The sequence below is a fragment of the Bombina bombina genome, chromosome 11 (genome assembly GCF_027579735.1).
Source record: "Bombina bombina isolate aBomBom1 chromosome 11, aBomBom1.pri, whole genome shotgun sequence".
In the NCBI taxonomy this organism is placed as follows: Eukaryota; Metazoa; Chordata; class Amphibia; order Anura; family Bombinatoridae; genus Bombina; species Bombina bombina.
In genome coordinates this window covers 10,645,059-10,663,430 of record NC_069509.1, presented here as the reverse complement: position 1 = coordinate 10,663,430, position 18,372 = coordinate 10,645,059, and the positions used below count along the sequence as shown (strand labels likewise).

At 43.9% G+C, this 18,372-nt stretch overlaps 1 protein-coding gene across 1 annotated transcript in view; it reads left to right on the top strand.

Moving 5' to 3' along the window:
* The window catches only part of LOC128642148 (integrin alpha-M), a 592,220-nt gene that overhangs the window by 201,779 nt on the left and 372,069 nt on the right, over window positions 1-18,372 (top strand). Inside the window, exons 8-9 of the mRNA XM_053694828.1 lie at window positions 6,040-6,193; window positions 10,870-11,020. Of these exons, the coding sequence (XP_053550803.1) occupies window positions 6,040-6,193; window positions 10,870-11,020 (305 nt within the window). The remainder of the gene's footprint in view (window positions 1-6,039; window positions 6,194-10,869; window positions 11,021-18,372) is intronic.

Below are 18,372 nucleotides of genomic sequence, written 5' to 3'. Positions count from 1 at the left end.
AAGAGGATGGCTCCGCGACTGCTCCATTGATGGATGAAGATTGAAGACGCCGCTTGGATGAAGACTTCTATCGGATGAAGGACCTCCTCTGTGCACCTTGGATGAAGAATTCGGCTTTGCTGGGTGAAGACGACTCAAGGTAGGATGATTTTCAGGGGGTTAGCGATAGGTTTTTTTAAGGGGGGTTTGGGTGGGTTAGAGTAGGGGTAAGTGGGTGGTGGGTTGTAATGTTGGGGGGGGTATTGTATTTTTATTTTCAGGTAAAAGAGCTGATTACTTTGGGGCAATGCCCCGCAAAAAAGCCCTTTTAAGGGCTGGTAATAGAGCTGATTACTTTGGTAGTTTAGAATAGGATAGGGCATTTTTTTATTTTGGGGGGATTTTTTATTTTATTAGGGGGTTTAGATTAGGTGTAATTAGTTTAAACTTCTTGTAATTCTTTTTTATTTTCTGTAATTTAGTGGGGGTTTTTTTTGTATTATAGAATAGTTTATTTTATTGTATTTTAATTTAGCTAATTGTAGGTAATTAATTTAATTAATTTAATGATAGTGTAGTGTTAGGTGTATTTGTAACTTAGATTAGGATTTATTTTACAGGTAATTTTGTATTTATTTTAACTAGGTAGCTATTAAATAGTAAATAACTATTTAATAGCTATTGTACCTGGTTAAAATAAATACAAAGTTGCCTGTAAAATAAATATAAATCCTAAAATAGCTACAATGTAATTATTAGTTATATTGTAGCTATATTAGGGTTTATTTGATAGGTAAATATTTAGTTTTAAATAGGAATAATTTAGTTAATTTTAGGAATATTATTTTGTTTAATTTAAATTATATTTATGTTAGGGGGTGTTAGGGTTAGAGTTAGGTTTAGGGGTTAATAACTTTATTATAGTAGCAGCGACATTGCGGGCGGCAGATTAGGGGTTAATAAGTGTAAGGTTAGGGGTGTTTAGACTCGGGGTTCATGTTAGGGTGTTAGGTGCAGACTTATAGAGTGTTTCCCCATAGGAAACAATGGGGCTGCGTTAGGAGCTGAACGCTGCTTTTTTGCAGGTGTTAGGTTTTTTTTCAGCCCAAACTGCCCCATTGTTTCCTATGGGGATATCGTGCACGAGCACGTTTTGCCAGCTTACCGCTACCGTAAGCAACGCTGGTATTGAGGGTTCAAGTGGAGCTTAATTAGGCTCAACGCTCCCTTTTCTGAGCCTAATGCAGCCCCTCAGACAATTCTAAATACCAGCGTTGTCTTAAGGGTGCGCTGGGAAAAAAAGCAGGGTTAGCACCGCAGGTTTTTACTGACAAAACTCTAAATCTAGCGGTATGTTTTTTTTAAAACTCTCCCTTTATGTTATTATTTGTGGACTCACTCTACCTCTTGGGTATTAGTTACCAGAAGTAATACATCATGGATTCTCACCACCCATTTGAAAGAAAACTTATGCTAATGCATACAAAGTTAAATACCTGATAAAATTAATTTATTTCATGGTGGTGAGAGTCCATGAGACCACACCTTTTGTTTTTGTGTTTAGTATTTTACACCTTTTTTCCCTTCTCCTTTGGGCCTTATTCCTTTTTCTTACTTCACTATCGGCTAGATTTAGAGTTCTGCGGCCAAAGGGGTGCGTTAGCTACGCATGCTTTTTTTCTCCCGCACCTTTTAAATACCGCTGGTATTTAGAGTTCACAGAAGGGCTGCGTTAGGCTCCAAAAAGGGAGCGTAGAGCATATTTACCGCCACTGCAACTCTAAATTCCAGCGGTGCTTACGGATGCGGCCAGCTTCAAAAACGTGCTCGTGCACGATATCCCCATAGGAAACAATGGGGCTGTTTGAGCTGAAAAAAAACCTAACACCTGCAAAAAAGCAGCGTTCAGCTCCTAACGCAGCCCCATTGTTTCCTATGGGGAAACACTTCCTAAGTCTGCACCTAACACCCTAACATGAACCCCGAGTCTAAACACCCCTAACCTTACACTTATTAACCCCTAATCTGCCGCCCCCGCTATCGCTGACCCCTGCATATTATTATTAACCCCTAATCTGCCGCTCCGTACACCGCCGCAACCTACGTTATCCCTATGTACCCCTAATCTGCTGCCCCTAACACCGCCGACCCCTATATTATATTTATTAACCCCTAATATGCCGCCCCAACGTCGCCGCTACCTACCTACACTTATTAACCCCTAATCTGCTGACCGGACCGCACCGCTACTATAATAAATGTATTAACCCCTAATCCGCCTCACTCCCGCCTCAATAACCCTATAATAAATAGTATTTACCCCTAATCTGCTCTCCCTAACATCGCCGACACCTAACTTCAAGTATTAACCCCTAATCTGCCGACCGGAGCTCACCGCTACTCTAATAAATTTTTTAACCCCTAAAGCTAATTCTAACCCTAACCCTAACACCCCCCTAAATTAAATATAATTTTAATACTAACGAAATAAATTAACTCTTATTAAATAAATTATTCCTATTTAAATCTAAATACTTACCTGTAAAATAAACCCTAATATAGCTACAATATAAATAATAATTATCTTGTAGCTATTTTAGGATTAATATTTATTTTACAGGCAACTTTGTATTTATTTTAACCAGGTACAATAGCTATTAAATAGTTAATAGCTACCTAGTTAAAATAATTACAAAATTACCTTTAAAATAAATCCTAACCTAAGTTACAATTAAACCTAACACTACACTATCAATAAATAAATTAAATAAACTACCTACAATTATCTACAATTAAACCTAACACTACACTATCAATAAATTAATTAAATAAAATACCTACAATTATCTACAATTAAACCTAACACTACACTATCAATAAATTAATTAAATACAATTCCTACAAATAAATACAATTAAATAAACTAACTAAAGTACAAAAAATAAAAAAGAACTAAGTTACAAAAAATAAAAAAATATTTACAAACATTAGAAAAATATTACAACAATTTTAAACTAATTACACCTACTCTAAGCCCCCTAATAAAATAACAAAGCCCCCCAAAATAAAAAAATGCCCTACCCTATTCTAAAATTAAAATAGAAAAGCTCTTTTACCTTACCAGCCCTGAAAAGGGCCCTTTGCGGGGCATGCCCCAAAGAATTCAGCTCTTTTGCCTGTAAAAAAAAAACACACAATAACCCCCCCCAACATTACAACCCACCACCCACATACCCCTTATCTAACCCAAACCCCCCTTAAATAAACCTAACACTAAGCCCCTGAAGATCTCCCTACCTTGTCTTCACCACACCGGGTCCCGATCTGTCCAGAAGAGCCTCTGAAATCTTCATCCAAGCCCAAGCGGGGGCTGAAGAGTGACGTCCATCCTCCGGCTGAAGTCTGGATCCAAGCGGCGGCTGAAGAAATCCATCATCGGGCTGAAGTCTTGATCCAAGCGGGCGCTGAAGAAGTCCATCATCGGGATGAAGTCTTCTATGAAGCGGCATCTTCAATCTTCTTTCTTCCGGAGCCATCATCTTCCAGCCGACGCGGATTCATCCTCTTCTACCGACGCCTACTCGCCGAATGACGGTTCCTTTAAATGATGTCATCCAAGATGGCGTCCATCGAATTCCGATTGGCTGATAGGATTCTATCAGCCAATCGGAATTAAGGTAGGAAAATTCTGATTGGCTGATGGAATCAGCCAATCAGATTCAAGTTCAATCCGATTGGCTGATCCGATCAGCCAATCAGATTGAGCTCGCATTCTATTGGCTGTTCCGATCAGCCAATAGAATGCGAGCTCAATCTGATTGGCTGATCGGATCAGAATTTTCCTACCTTAATTCCGATTGGCTGATAGAATCCTATCAGCCAATCGGAATTCGACGGACGCCATCTTGGATGACTTCATTTAAAGGAACCGTCATTCGGCGAGTAGGCGTCGGTAGAAGAGGATGGATCCGCGTCGGCTGGAAGATGATGGCTCCGGAAGAAAGAAGATTGAAGATGCCGCTTCATAAAAGACTTCATCCCGATGATGGACTTCTTCAGCGCCCGCTTGGATCAAGACTTCAGCCCGATGATGGATTTCTTCAGCCGCCGCTTGGATCCAGACTTCAGCCGGAGGATGGACGTCACTCTTCAGCCCCCGCTTGGGCTTGGATGAAGATTTCGGAGGCTCTTCTGGACAGATCGGGACCCGGTGTGGTGAAGACAAGGTAGGGAGATCTTCAGGGGCTTAGTGTTAGGTTTATTTAAGGGGGGTTTGGGTTAGATTAGGGGTATGTGGGTGGTGGGTTGTAATGTTGGGGGGGGGGTTATTGTATGGGGTTTTTTTACAGGCAAAAGAGCTGAATTCTTTGGGGCATGCCCCGCAAAGGGCCCTTTTCAGGGCTGGTAAGGTAAAAGAGCTTTTCTATTTTAATTTTAGAATAGGGTAGGGCATTTTTTTATTTTGGGGGGCTTTGTTATTTTATTAGGGGGCTTAGAGTAGGTGTAATTAGTTTAACATTTTTATAATATTTTTCTAATGTTTGTAAATATTTTTTTATTTTTTGTAACTTAGTTCTTTTTTATTTTTTGTACTTTAGTTAGTTTATTTAATTGTATTTATTTGTAGGAATTGTATTTAATTAATTTATTGATAGTGTAGTGTTAGGTTTAATTGTAACTTAGGTTAGGATTTATTTTACAGGTAATTTTGTAATTATTTTAACTAGGTAACTATTAAATAGTTATTAACTATTTAATAGCTATTGTACCTGGTTAATATAATTACAAAGTTGCCTGTAAAATAAATATTAATCCTAAAATAGCTATAATATAATTATAATTTATATTGTAGCTATATTAGGGTTTATTTTACAGGTAAGTATTTAGCTTTAAATAGGAATCATTTATTTAATAAGAGTTAATTTATTTCGTTAGATAAAAATTATATGTAACTTAGGGGGGTGTTAGGGTTAGGGTTAGAATTAGCTTTAGGGGTTAAAAAATTTATTAGAGTAGCGGTGAGCTCCGGTCGGCAGATTAGGGGTTAATGCTTGAAGTTAGGTGTCGGCGATGTTAGGGAGGGCAGATTAGGGGTTAATACTATTTATTATAGGGTTATTGAGGCGGGAGTGAGGCGGATTAGGGGTTAATACATTTATTATAGTAGCGGTGCGGTCCGGTCGGCAGATTAGGGGTTAATAAGTGTAGGTAGGTAGTGGTGACGTTGGGGGCGGCATATTAGGGGTTAATAAATATAATATAGGGGTCGGTGGTGTTAGGGGCAGCAGATTAGGGGTTCATAGGGATAACGTAGGTGGCAGCGGTGTGCGGTCGGCAGATTAGGGGTTAAAAATTTTTAATAGAGTGGCGGCGATGTGGGGGGACCTCGGTTTAGGGGTACATAGGTAGTTTATGGGTGTTAGTGTACTTTAGAGCACAGTAGTTAAGAGCTTTATGAACCGGCGTTAGCCCAGAAAGCTCTTAACTCCTGACTTTTTTCTGCGGCTGGAGTTTTGTCGTTAGATTTCTAACGCTCACTTCAGCCAAGACTCTAAATACCGGCGTTAGGAAGATCCCATTGAAAAGATAGGATACGCAAATGGCGTAGGGGGATCTGCGGTATGGAAAAGTCGCGGCTGCAAAGTGAGCGTTAGACCCTTTCCTGACTGACTCCAAATACCAGCGGGCGGTAAAAACCAGCGTTAGGAGCCTCTAACGCTGGTTTTGACGGCTACCGCCCAATTCTAAATCTAGGCCTATGCTTGGCTATACGTTATACTAAGGTATGTGTGAGGAGGGGTTTTATAGGGTTTTTTGGGTTTGGGATTCTTTGTCCCCTCCTAGTTGTAAGGAAGAGTAACTCTCAGTAATAATGGATTGTGGACTCTCACCACCATGAAATAACATAATTTATCAGGTAAGCATCAATGATGTTTTTTATGTGAGACACTGAAGTTAAATGGTTCAGATAGATAAATTCTGCTTTATATTTTCTGGAGTTTGGAAAAATAAGGAAGTTTGTATATTACAGTGATATATTTCTGCTTATTCCCTGTACAGGACACAACTGTTCACACCTCAGAGGGGCTCTTGTGTGGGATCTCAGAAGCTTCTCATTGTAATAACTGATGGGGAGACAATTGGAGACAACACCCCGTTCTCTCTTTCTATTGGAGAAGCAGAGAAACGGAAGGTTTTGCGCTACGCTATTGGGGTAATTGCAAACTGCTCAAACTAATACAATAAACACGAGAAAAAACCCCAACAAAGTCAGTGTAATCATTTGTAGGAAGAATAAAGCACTTAAAGGGACAGTCTACTCCAAGATTGTTATTGTTTAAAAAGATAGATAATCCCTTTATTACCCATTCCCCAGTTTTGCAGAACCAACACTGTTATATTAATACACTTTTTACCTCTGTGATTACCTTGTGTCTAAGCCTCTGCAGACTGCCTCTTATCTCAGTTATATTAATACACATTTTACCTCTGTGATTACCTTGTATCTAAGCTTCTGCAGACTGCTCCTTATCTCAGTTATATTAATATACTTTTTAACTCTGTGATTACCCTGTATCTAAGCGTCTGCAGACTGCCCCTTATCTCAGTTATATTAATATACTTTTTACCTCTGTGATTACCTTGTATCTAAGCTTCTGCAGACTGCTCCTTATCTCAGTTATATTAATATACTTTTTAACTCTGTGATTACCCTGTATCTAAGCCTCTGCAGACTGCCCCTTATCTCAGTTATATTAATATACTTTTTACCTCTGTGATTACCTTGTATCTAAGCCTCTGCAGACAGCTCCTTATCTCAGTTATATTAATATACTTTTTACCTCTGTGATTACCTTGTATCTAAACCTCTGCAGACTGCCCCTTATCTCAGTTATATTAATATACTGTTTACCTCTGTGATTACCTTGTATCTAAGCCTCTGCAGACTGCTCCTTCTCTCAGTTATATTAATATACATTTTACCTCTGTGATTACCCTGTATCTAAGCCTCTGCAGACTGCCCCTTATCTCAGTTATATTAATACACTTTTTACCTCTGTGATTCCTTGTATCTAAGCCTCTGCAGACTGCTCCTTATCTCAGTTATATTAATACACTTTTTACCTCTGTGATTACATTGTAGCTAAGCTTCTGCAGACTGCCCCTTATCTCAGTTATATTAATATACTTTTTACCTCTGTGATTACCTAGTATTTAAGCCTCTGCAGACTGCCCCTTATCTCAGTTATAATAATATACTTTTTACCTCTGTGATTCCTTGTATCTAAGCCTCTGCAGACTGCTCCTTATCTCAGTTATATTAATATACTTTTTACCTCTGTGATTACCCTGTATCTAAGCCTCTGCAGACTGCCCCTTATCTCAGTTATATTAATACACTTTTTACCTCTGTGATTACCTTGTATCTAAGCCTCTGCAGACAGCTCCTTATCTCAGTTATATTAATATACTTTTTACCTCTGTGATTAACTTGTATCTAAACCTCTGCAGACTGCCCCTTATCTCAGTTATATTAATATACTGTTTACCTCTGTGATTACCTTGTATCTAAGCCTCTGCAGACTGCCCCTTATCTCAGTTATATTAATATACATTTTACCTCTGTGATTACCCTGTATCTAAGCCTCTGCAGACTGCCCCTTATCTCAGTTATAATAATATACTTTTTACCTCTGTGATTACCTTGTATCTAAGCCTCTGCAGACTGCTCCTTATCTCAGTTATATTAATATACTTTTTACCTCTGTGATTACCCTGTATCTCAGCCTCTGCAGACTGCCCCCTTATCTCAGTTATATTAATATACTTTTTACCTTTGTGATTACCTTGTATCTAAGCCTCTGCAGACTGCCCCCTTATCTCAGTTATATTAATATACATTTTACCTCTGTGATTACCCTGTATCTAAGCCTCTGCAGACTGCCCCTTATCTCAGTTATAATAATATACTTTTTACCTCTGTGATTACCCTGTATCTAAGCCTCTGCAGACTGCAACCTAATAAATGACTTTTTATTTCTTATCTATTGACTTGCATTTTATCCAGTCCTGTATTGTGCACAACCCATGGGCGTGAGCACAATGTTATCTATATGGCTCACATGAACTAGCAGTCACCTGTTGTGAAAAGAAAGATAATAAAAAAGCATGTGATCATGGGGCTGTCTTTAGTGGCTAAGAAACAGGCAGAAATGAAGTTTAAATGTTATAAAATATATTAATATAATTGTGTTGGTTGTGCAAAGCTGGGGAATGGGTAGTAAAGGCATTGTCTATCTTTTTAAACAAAAACAATTCTTATGTAGACTGCCCCTTTAAAGGATAAAAAAAGATAGCACAACTTTATTTGACCTAGAAGGAACCAGTATACACAGATTCTTTTGTCTTGCTTCAGAAGTTATTTCTCAATTTATGGACCTTGTTTTGTCACCCTTGGCAATGGGATAAGGTGACCACAGTAGGTGACAATGGGCATTGTGCTGTCAGACCTCACTACACTACTAGTAAAGCATTGTGCTGTCAGACCTCACTACACTACTAGTAAAGCATTGCGCTGTCAGACCTCACTACACTACTAGTAAAGCATTGTGCTGTCAGACCTCACTACACTACTAGTAAAGCATTGTGCTATCAGACCTCACTACACTACTAGTAAAGCATTGTGCTGTCAGACCTCACTAAACTACTAGTAAAGCATTGTGCTGTCAGACCTCACTACACTACTAGTAAAGCATTGTGCTGTCAGACCTCACTACACTACTAGTAAAGCATTGTGCTGTCAGACCTCACTACACTACTAGTAAAGCAGTGTGCTGTCAGACCTCACTACACTACTAGTAAAGCATTGTGCTGTCAGACCTCACTACACTACTAGTAAAGCATTGTGCTGTCAGACCTCACTACACTACTAGTAAAGCATTGTGCTGTCAGACCTCACTACACTACTAGTAAAGCATTGTGCTGCCAGACCTCACTAAACTACTAGTAAAGCAGTGTACTGTCAGACCTCACTACACTACTAGTAAAGCATTGTGCTGTCAGACCTCACTACACTACTAGTAAAGCATTGTGCTGTCAGACCTCACTACACTACTAGTAAAGCATTGTGCTGTCAGACCTCACTAAACTACTAGTAAAGCAGTGTGCTGTCAGACCTCACTAAACTACTAGTAAAGCATTGTGCTGTCAGACCTAATTACACTATTACTAAAGCAGTGTGCTGTCAGACCTCACTACACTACTAGTAAAGCATTGTGCTGTCAGACCTCACTACACTACTAGCAAAGCAGTGTGCTGTCAGACCTCACTACACTACTAGTAAAGCAGTGTGCTGTCAGACCTCACTACACTACTAGTAAAGCATTGTGCTGTCAGACCTCACTGCACTACTAGTAAGGAATTGTGCTGTCAGAACTCACTACACTACTAGTAAAGCATTGTGCTGTCAGACCTCACTACACTACTAGTAAAGCATTGTGCTGTCAGACCTCACTACACTACTAGTAAAGCATTGTGCTGTCAGACCTTACTACACTACTAGTAATGCATTGTGCTCTCAGACCTCACTACACTACTAGTAAAGCATTGTGCTGTCAGACCTCACTACACTACTAGTAAAGCATTGTGCTTTCAGACCTCACTACAGTACTAGTAAAGCAGTGTACTGTCAGACCTCACTACACTACTAGTAAAGCAGTGTGCTGTCAGACCTCACTACACTACTAGTAAAGCAGTGTTCTGTCAGACCTCACCACACTACTAGTAAAGCATTGTGCTGTCAGACCTCACTACACTACTAGTAAAGCATTGTGCTGTCAGACCTCACTACACTACTAGTAAAGCATTGTGCTGTCAGACCTCACTACACAACTAGTAAAGCATTGTACTGTCAGACCTCACTACACTACTAGTAAAGCATTGTGCTGTCAGACCTCACTACACTACTAGTAAAGCATTGTGCTTTCAGACCTCACTACACTACTAGTAAAGCATTGTGCTTTCAGACCTCACCACACTACTAGTAAAGCAGTGTACTGTCAGACCTCACTACACTACTAGTAAAGCAGTGTGCTGTCTGACCTCACTACACTACTAGTAAAGCAGTGTGCTGTCAGACCTCACCACACTACTAGTAAAGCATTGTGCTGTCAGACCTCACTACACTACTAGTAAAGCATTGTGCTGTCAGACCTCACTACACTACTAGTAAAGCATTGTGCTGTCAGACCTCACTACACAACTAGTAAAGCATTGTACTGTCAGACCTCACTACACTACTAGTAAAGCATTGTGCTGTCAGACCTCACTACACTACTAGTAAAGCATTGTACTGTCAGACCTCACTACACTACTAGTAAAGCATTGTGCTGTCAGACTTCACTACACTACTAGTAAAGCATTGTGCTGTCAGACCTCACCACACTACTAGTAAAGCATTGTGCTGTCAGACTTCACTACACTACTAGTAAAGCATTGTGCTGTCAGACCTCACTACACAACTAGTAAAGCATTGTACTGTCAGACCTCACTACACTACTAGTAAAGCATTGTGCTGTCAGACTTCACTACACTACTAGTAAAGCATTGTGCTGTCAGACCTCACTACACTACTAGTAAAGCATTGTGCTGTCAGACCTCACTACACTACTAGTAAAGCATTGTGCTGTCAGACCTCACTACACTACTAGTTTCTGAACACTTTTTACAAAGGTGCAGACCTAGCAGCATACTACAAAAGCTATTGGTTTGCAGACAACACAGGACTTGATTAATTTAATAAATAAGAATAAATCTGCCAATGTGATTATATCTGCCCCATAGCCTTGTACCTACTGGTAATGTTTATTACTGATGTTCTTTTTATCTCAGGTGGGTGACGCCTTCAATAGTCAACGTGCCTTCAACGAGCTGAAGAGTATCGGCTCACTTCCATCCTCGGATTATGTGTTCAGAGTCAATGACTTTTCTTTACTCAACCAGATTCAGAACCAGCTACAGGAGAAGATTTTTGCTATAGAAGGTGCCACAATACAGGAGCTTATGGACAGACGGGTCAGAGGGGCTCCATAAGTGCAGAAAGGATTGGATTGATTCTGTAGAGATAGACAAGGGGGTATAAGGAAATACAGAGCTAACAGAGGGTCTTCTGTGGCAGGAAATAGGGGTATGAATTAGTGAAGAGCTAACAGAGGGTCTGCTGGGGCAGGTAATAGGGGTATGAGTTAGTGAAGGGCTAACAGAGGGTCTGCTGGGGCAGGTAATAAGGGTATGAATTAGTGAAGAGCTAACAGAGGGTCTGCTGGGGCAGGTAATAGGGGTATGAGTTAGTGAAGAGCTAACAGAGGGTCTGCTGGGGCAGGTAATAGGGGTATGAGTTTGTGAAGGGCTAACAGAGGGTCTGCTGAGGCAGGTAATAGGGGTATGAGTTAGTGAAGAGCTAACAGAGGGTCTGCTGGGGCAGGTAATAGGGGTATGAGTTAGTGAAGGGCTAACAGAGGGTCTGCTGGGGCAAGTAATAGGGGTATGAGTTAGTGAAAGGCTAACAGAGGGTCTGCTGGGGCAGGTAATAGGGGTATGAGTTAGTGAAGAGCTAACAGAGGGTCTGCTGGGGCAGGTAATAGGGGTATGAGTTAGTGAAGGGCTAACAGAGGGTCTGCTGGGGCAGGTAATAGGGGTATGAGTTAGTTAAGAGCTAACAGAGGGTCTGCTGGGGCAGGTAATAGGGGTATGAGTTAGTGAAGAGCTAACAGATGGTCTGCTGGGGCAGGTAATAGGGGTATGAGTTAGTGAAGAGCTAACAGAGGGTCTGCTGGGGCAGGTAATAGGGGTATGAGTTAGTGAAGGGCTAACAGAGGGTCTGCTGGGGCAGGTAATAGGGGTATGAGTTAGTGAAGGGCAAACAGAGGGTCTGCTGGGGCAGGTAATAGGGCTATGAATTAGTGAAGAGCTAACAGAGGGTCTGCTGGGGCAGGTAATAGGGGTATGAGTTAGTGAAGAGCTAACAGAGGGTCTGCTGGGGCAGGTAATAGGGGTATGAGTTAGTGAAGGGCAAACAGAGGGTCTGCTGGGGCAGGTAATAGGGCTATGAATTAGTGAAGAGCTAACAGAGGGTCTGCTGGGGCAGGTAATAGGGGTATCAGTTAGTGAAGAGCTAACAGAGGGTCTGCTGGGGCAGGTAATAGGGGTATGAGTTAGTGAAGAGCTAACAGAGGGTCTGCTGGGGCAGGTAATAGGGGTATGAGTTAGTGAAGAGCTAACAGAGGGTCTGCTGGGGCAGGTAATAGGGGTATGAGTTAGTGAAGAGCTAACAGAAGGTCTGCTGGGGCAGGTAATAGGGGTATGAGTTAGTGAAGGGCTAACAGAGGGTCTGCTGGGGCAGGTAATAGGGGTATGAATTAGTGAAGAGCTAACAGAGGGTCTGCTGGGGCAGGTAATAGGGGTATGAATTAGTGAAGAGCTAACAGAGGGTCTGCTGGGGTAGGTAATAGGGGTATGAGTTAGTGAAGGGCTAACAGAGGGTCTGCTGGGGCAGGTAATAGGGGTATGAGTTAGTGAAGAGCTAACAGAGGGTCTGCTGGGGCAGGTAATAGGGGTATGAGTTAGTGAAGAGCTAACAGAGGGTCTGCTGGGGTAGCTAATGGGGTATGAATTAGTGAAGAGCTAACAGAGGGTCTGCTGGGGCAGGTAATAGGGGTATGAGTTAGTGAAGAGCTAACAGAGGGTCTGCTGGGGCAGGTAATAGGGGTATGAGTTAGTGAAGAGCTAACAGAAGGTCTGCTGGGGCAGGTAATAGGGGTATGAATTAGTGAATGGCTAACAGAGGGTCTGCTGGGACAGGTAATAGGGGTATGAGTTAGTGAAGAGCTAACAGAGGGTCTGCTGGGGCAGGTAATAGGGGTATGAATTAGTGAAGGGCTAACAGAGGGTCTGCTGGGGCAGGTAATAGGGGTATGAGTTAGTGAAGAGCTAACAGAGGGTCTGCTGGGGCAGGTAATAGGGGTATGAGTTAGTGAAGAGCTAACAGAGGGTCTGCTGGGGCAGGTAATAGGGGTATGAGTTAGTGAAGAGCTAACAGAGGGTCTGCTGGGGCAGGTAATAGGGGTATGAGTTAGTGAAGAGCTAACAGAGGGTCTGCTGGGGCAGGTAATAGGGGTATGAGTTAGTGAAGGGCTAACAGAGGGTCTGCTGGGGCAGGTAATATGGGTATGAATTAGTGAAGAGCTAACAGAGGGTCTGCTGGGGCAGGTAATAGGGGTATGAATTAGTGAAGAGCTAACAGAGGGTCTGCTGGGGTAGGTAATAGGGGTATGAGTTAGTGAAGAGCTAACAGAGGGTCTGCTGGGGCAGGTAATAGGGGTATGAGTTAGTGAAGGGCTAACAGAGGGTCTGCTGGGGCAGGTAATAGGGGTATGAATTAGTGAAGGGCTAACAGAGGGTCTGCTGGGGCAGGTAATAGGAGTATGAGTTAGTGAAGAGCTAACAGAGGGTCTGCTGGGGCAGGTAATAGGGTTATGAGTTAGTGAAGAGCTAACAGAGGGTCTGCTGGGGTAGCTAATAGGGGTATGAATTAGTGAAGAGCTAACAGAGGGTCTGCTGGGGCAGGTAATAGGGGTATGAGTTAGTGAAGAGCTAACAGAGGGTCTGCTGGGGCAGGTAATAGGGGTATGAGTTAGTGAAGAGCTAACAGAGGGTCTGCTGGGGCAGGTAATAGGGGTATGAGTTAGTGAAGAGCTAACAGAGGGTCTGCTGGGGTAGCTAATAGGGGTATGAATTAGTGAAGAGCTAACAGAGGGTCTGCTGGGGCAGGTAATAGGGGTATGAATTAGTGAAGGGCTAACAGAGGGTCTGCTGGGACAGGTAATAGGGGTATGAGTTAGTGAAGAGCTAACAGAGGGTCTGCTGGGGCAGGTAATAGGGGTATGAATTAGTGAAGGGCTAACAGAGGGTCTGCTGGGGCAGGTAATAGGGGTATGAGTTAGTGAAGAGCTAACAGAGAGTCTGCTGGGGCAGGTAATAGGGGTATGAGTTAGTGAAGGGCTAACAGAGAGTCTGCTGGGGCAGGAAATAGGGGTATGAGTTAGTGAAGAGCTAACAGAGGGTCTGCTGGGGCAGGTAATAGGTGTATGAGTTAGTGAAGAGCTAACAGAAGGTCTGCTGGGGCAGGTAATAGGGGTATGAGTTAGTGAAGAGCTAACAGAGGGTCTGCTGGGGCAGGTAATAGGGGTATGAGTTAGTGAAGGGCTAACAGAGGGTCTGCTGGGGCAGGTAATAGGGGTATGAGTTAGTGAAGAGCTAACAGAGGGTCTGCTGGGGCAGGTAATAGGAGTATGAGTTAGTGAAGAGCTAACAGAGGGTCTGCTGGGGCAGGTAATAGGGGTATGAGTTAGTGAAGAGCTAACAGAGGGTCTGCTGGGGCAGGTAATAGGGGTATGAGTTAGTGAAGAGCTAACAGAGGGTCTGCTGGGGCAGGTAATAGGGGTATGAGTTAGTGAAGAGCTAACAGAGGGTCTGCTGGGGCAGGTAATAGGGGTATGAGTTAGTGAAGAGCTAATAGAGGGTCTGCTGGGGCAGGAAATAGGGGTATGAATTAGTGAAGGGCTAACAGAGGGTCTGCTGGGGCAGGTAATAGGGGTATGAATTAGTGAAGGGCTAACAGAGGGTCTGCTGGGGCAGGTAATAGGGGTATGAGTTAGTGAAGAGCTAACAGAGGGTCTGCTGGGGCAGGTAATAGGGGTATGAATTAGTGAAGGGCTAACAGAGGGTCTGCTGGGGCAGGTAATAGGGGTATGAGTTAGTGAAGGGCTAACAGAGGGTCTGCTGGGGCAGGAAATAGGGGTATGAATTAGTGAAGGGCTAACAGAGGGTCTGCTGGGGAAGGTAATAGGGGTATGAGTTAGTGAAGAGCTAACAGAGGGTCTGCTGGGGCAGGTAATAGGGGTATGAGTTAGTGAAGGGCAAACAGAGGGTCTGCTGGGACAGGTAATAGGGGTATGAGTTAGTGAAGAGCTAACAGAGGGTCTGCTGGGGCAGGTAATAAGGGTATGAGTTAGTGAAGAGCTAACAGAAGGTCTGCTGGGGCAGGTAATAGGGGTATGAATTAGTGAAGGGCTAACAGAGGGTCTGCTGGGGCAGGTAATAGGGGTATGAGTTAGTGAAGGGCTAACAGAGAGTCTGCTGGGGCAGGTAATAGGGGTATGAGTTAGTGAATGGCTAACAGAGGGTCTGCTGGGGCAGGTAATAGGGGTATGAGTTAGTGAAGAGCTAACAGAGGGTCTGCTGGGGCAGGTAATAGGGGTATGAGTTAGCGAAGAGCTAACAGAGGGTCTGCTGGGGCAGGTAATAGGGGTATGAGTTAGTGAAGGGCTAACAGAGGGTCTGCTGGGGCAGGTAATAGGGGTATGAGTTAGTGAAGAGCTAACAGAGGGTCTGCTGGGGCAGGTAATAGGGGTATGAGTTAGTGAAGGGCTAACAGAGGGTCTTCTGTGGCAGGAAATAGGGGTATGAGTTAGTGAAGAGCTAACAGAGGGTCTGCTGGGGCAGGTAATAGGGGTATGAATTAGTGAAGAGCTAACAGAGGGTCTGCTGGGGCAGGTAATAGGGGTATGAGTTAGTGAAGAGCTAACAGAGGGTCTGCTGGGGCAGGTAATAGGGGTATGAGTTAGTGAAGGGCAAACAGATGGTCTGCTGGGGCAGGTAATAGGGGTATGAGTTAGTGAAGGGCTAACAGAAGGTCTGCTGGGGCAGGTAATAGGGGTATGAATTAGTGAAGAGCTAACAGAGGGTCTGCTGGGGCAGGTAATAGGGGTATGAGTTAGTGAAGAGCTAACAGAGGGTCTGCTGGGGCAGGTAATAGGGGTATGAGTTAGTGAAGGGCTAACAGAGGGTCTGCTGGGGCAGGTGATAGGGGTATGAGTTAGTGAAGAGCTAACAGAGGGTCTGCTGGGGCAGGTAATAGGGGTATGAGTTAGTGAAGAGCTAACAGAGGGTCTGCTGGGGCAGGTAATAGGGGTATGAATTAGTGAAGGGCAAACAGAGGGTCTGCTGGGGCAGGTAATAGGGGTATGAATTAGTGAAGAGCTAACAGAGGGTCTGCTGGGGCAGGTAATAGGGCTATGAATTAGTGAAGAGCTAACAGAGGGTCTGCTGGGGCAGGTAATAGGGGTATAAGTTAATGAAGAGCTAACAGAGGGTCTGCTGGGGCAGGTAATAGGGGTATAAGTTAGTGAAGGGCTAACAGAGGGTCTGCTGGGGCAGGTAATAGGGGTATGAGTTAGTGAAGGGCTAACAGAGGGTCTGCTGGGGCAGGTAATAAGGGTATGAGTTAGTGAAGAGCTAACAGAGAGTCTGCTGGGGCAGGTAATAGGGGTATGAGTTAGTGAAGAGCTAACAGAGGGTCTGCTGGGGCAGGTAATAGGGGTATGAGTTAGTGAAGAGCTAACAGAGGGTCTGCTGGGGCAGGTAATAGGGGTATGAGTTAGTGAAGAGCTAACAGAGGGTCTGCTGGGGCAGGTAATAGGGGTATGAATTAGTGAAGGGCAAACAGAGGGTCTGCTGGGGCAGGTAATAGGGGTATGAATTAGTGAAGAGCTAACAGAGGGTCTGCTGGGGCAGGTAATAGGGCTATGAATTAGTGAAGAGCTAACAGAGGGTCTGCTGGGGCAGGTAATAGGGGTATGAGTTAGTGAAGGGCTAACAGAGGGTCTGCTGGGGCAGGTAATAGGGGTATGAGTTAGTGAAGAGCTAACAGAGGGTCTGCTGGGGCAGGTAATAGGGGTATGAGTTAGTGAAGGGCTAACAGAGGGTCTGCTGGGGCAGGTAATAGGGGTATGAATTAGTGAAGAGCTAACAGAGAGTCTGCTGGGGCAGGTAATAGGGGTATGAGTTAGTGAAGGGCTAACAGAGGGTCTGCTGGGGCAGGAAATAGGGGTATGAGTTAGTGAAGGGCTAACAGAGGGTCTGCTGGGGCAGGAAATAGGGGTATGAGTTAGTGAAGAGCTAACAGAGGGTCTGATGGGGCAGGTAATAGGGGTATGAGTTAGTGAAGAGCTAACAGAGGGTCTGCTGGGGCAGGTAATAGGGGTATAAGTTAGTAAAGGGCTAACAGAGGGTCTGCTGGGGCAGGTAATAGGGGTATGAGTTAGTGAAGGGCTAACAGAGAGTCTGCTGGGGCAGGTAATAGGGGTATGAGTTAGTGAAGAGCTAACAGAGGGTCTACTGGGGCAGGTAATAGGGGTATGAGTTAGTGAAGGGCTAACAGAGGGTCTGCTGGGGCAGGTAATAGGGGTATGAGTTAGTGAAGAGCTAACAGAGGGTCTGCTGGGGCAGGTAATAGGGGTATAAGTTAGTGAAGGGCTAACAGAGGGTCTGCTGGGGCAGGTAATAGGGGTATGAGTTAGTGAAGGGCTAAAAGAGAGTCTGCTGGGGCAGGTAATAGGGGTATGAGTTAGTGAAGAGCTAACAGAGGGTCTACTGGGGCAGGTAATAGGGGTATGAGTTAGTGAAGGGCTAACAGAGGGTCTGCTGGGGCAGGTAATAGGGTTATGAGTTAGTTAAGGGCTAACAGAGGGTCTGCTGGGGCAGGTAATAGGGGTATGAGTTAGTGAAGAGCTAACAGAGGGTCTGCTGGGGCAGGTAATAGGGGTATGAGTTAGTGAAGAGCTAACAGAGGGTCTGCTGGGGCAGGTAATAGGGGTATGAGTTAGTGAAGAGCTAACAGATGGTCTGCTGGGGCAGGTAATAGGGGTATGAGTTAGTGAAGGGCTAACAGAGGGTCTGCTGGGGCAGGTAATAGGGGTATGAGTTAGTGAAGAGCTAACAGAGAGTCTGCTCGGGCAGGTAATAGGGGTATGAGTTAGTGAAGGGCTAACAGAGGGTCTGCTGGGGCAGGTAATAGGGGTATGAGTTAGTGAAGGGCTAACAGAGGGTCTGCTGGGGCAGGTAATAGGGGTATAAGTTAATGAAGAGCTAACAGAGGGTCTGCTGGGGCAGGTAATAGGGGTATGAGTTAGTGAAGGGCAAACAGATGGTCTGCTGGGGCAGGTAATAGGGGTATGAGTTAGTGAAGGGCTAACAGAAGGTCTGCTGGGGCAGGTAATAGGGGTATGAATTAGTGAAGGGCTAACAGAGGGTCTGCTGGGGCAGGTAATAGGGGTATGAATTAGTGAAGGGCTAACAGATGGTGTGCTGGGGCAGGTAATAGGGGTATGAGTTAGTGAAGGGCTAACAGAGGGTCTGCTGGGGCAGGTAATAGGGGTATGAGTTAGTGAAGGGCTAACAGAGGGTCTGCTGGGGCAGGTAATAGGGGTATGAGTTAGTGAAGGGCTAACAGAGGGTCTGCTGGGGCAGGTAATAGGGGTATGAGTTAGTGAAGGG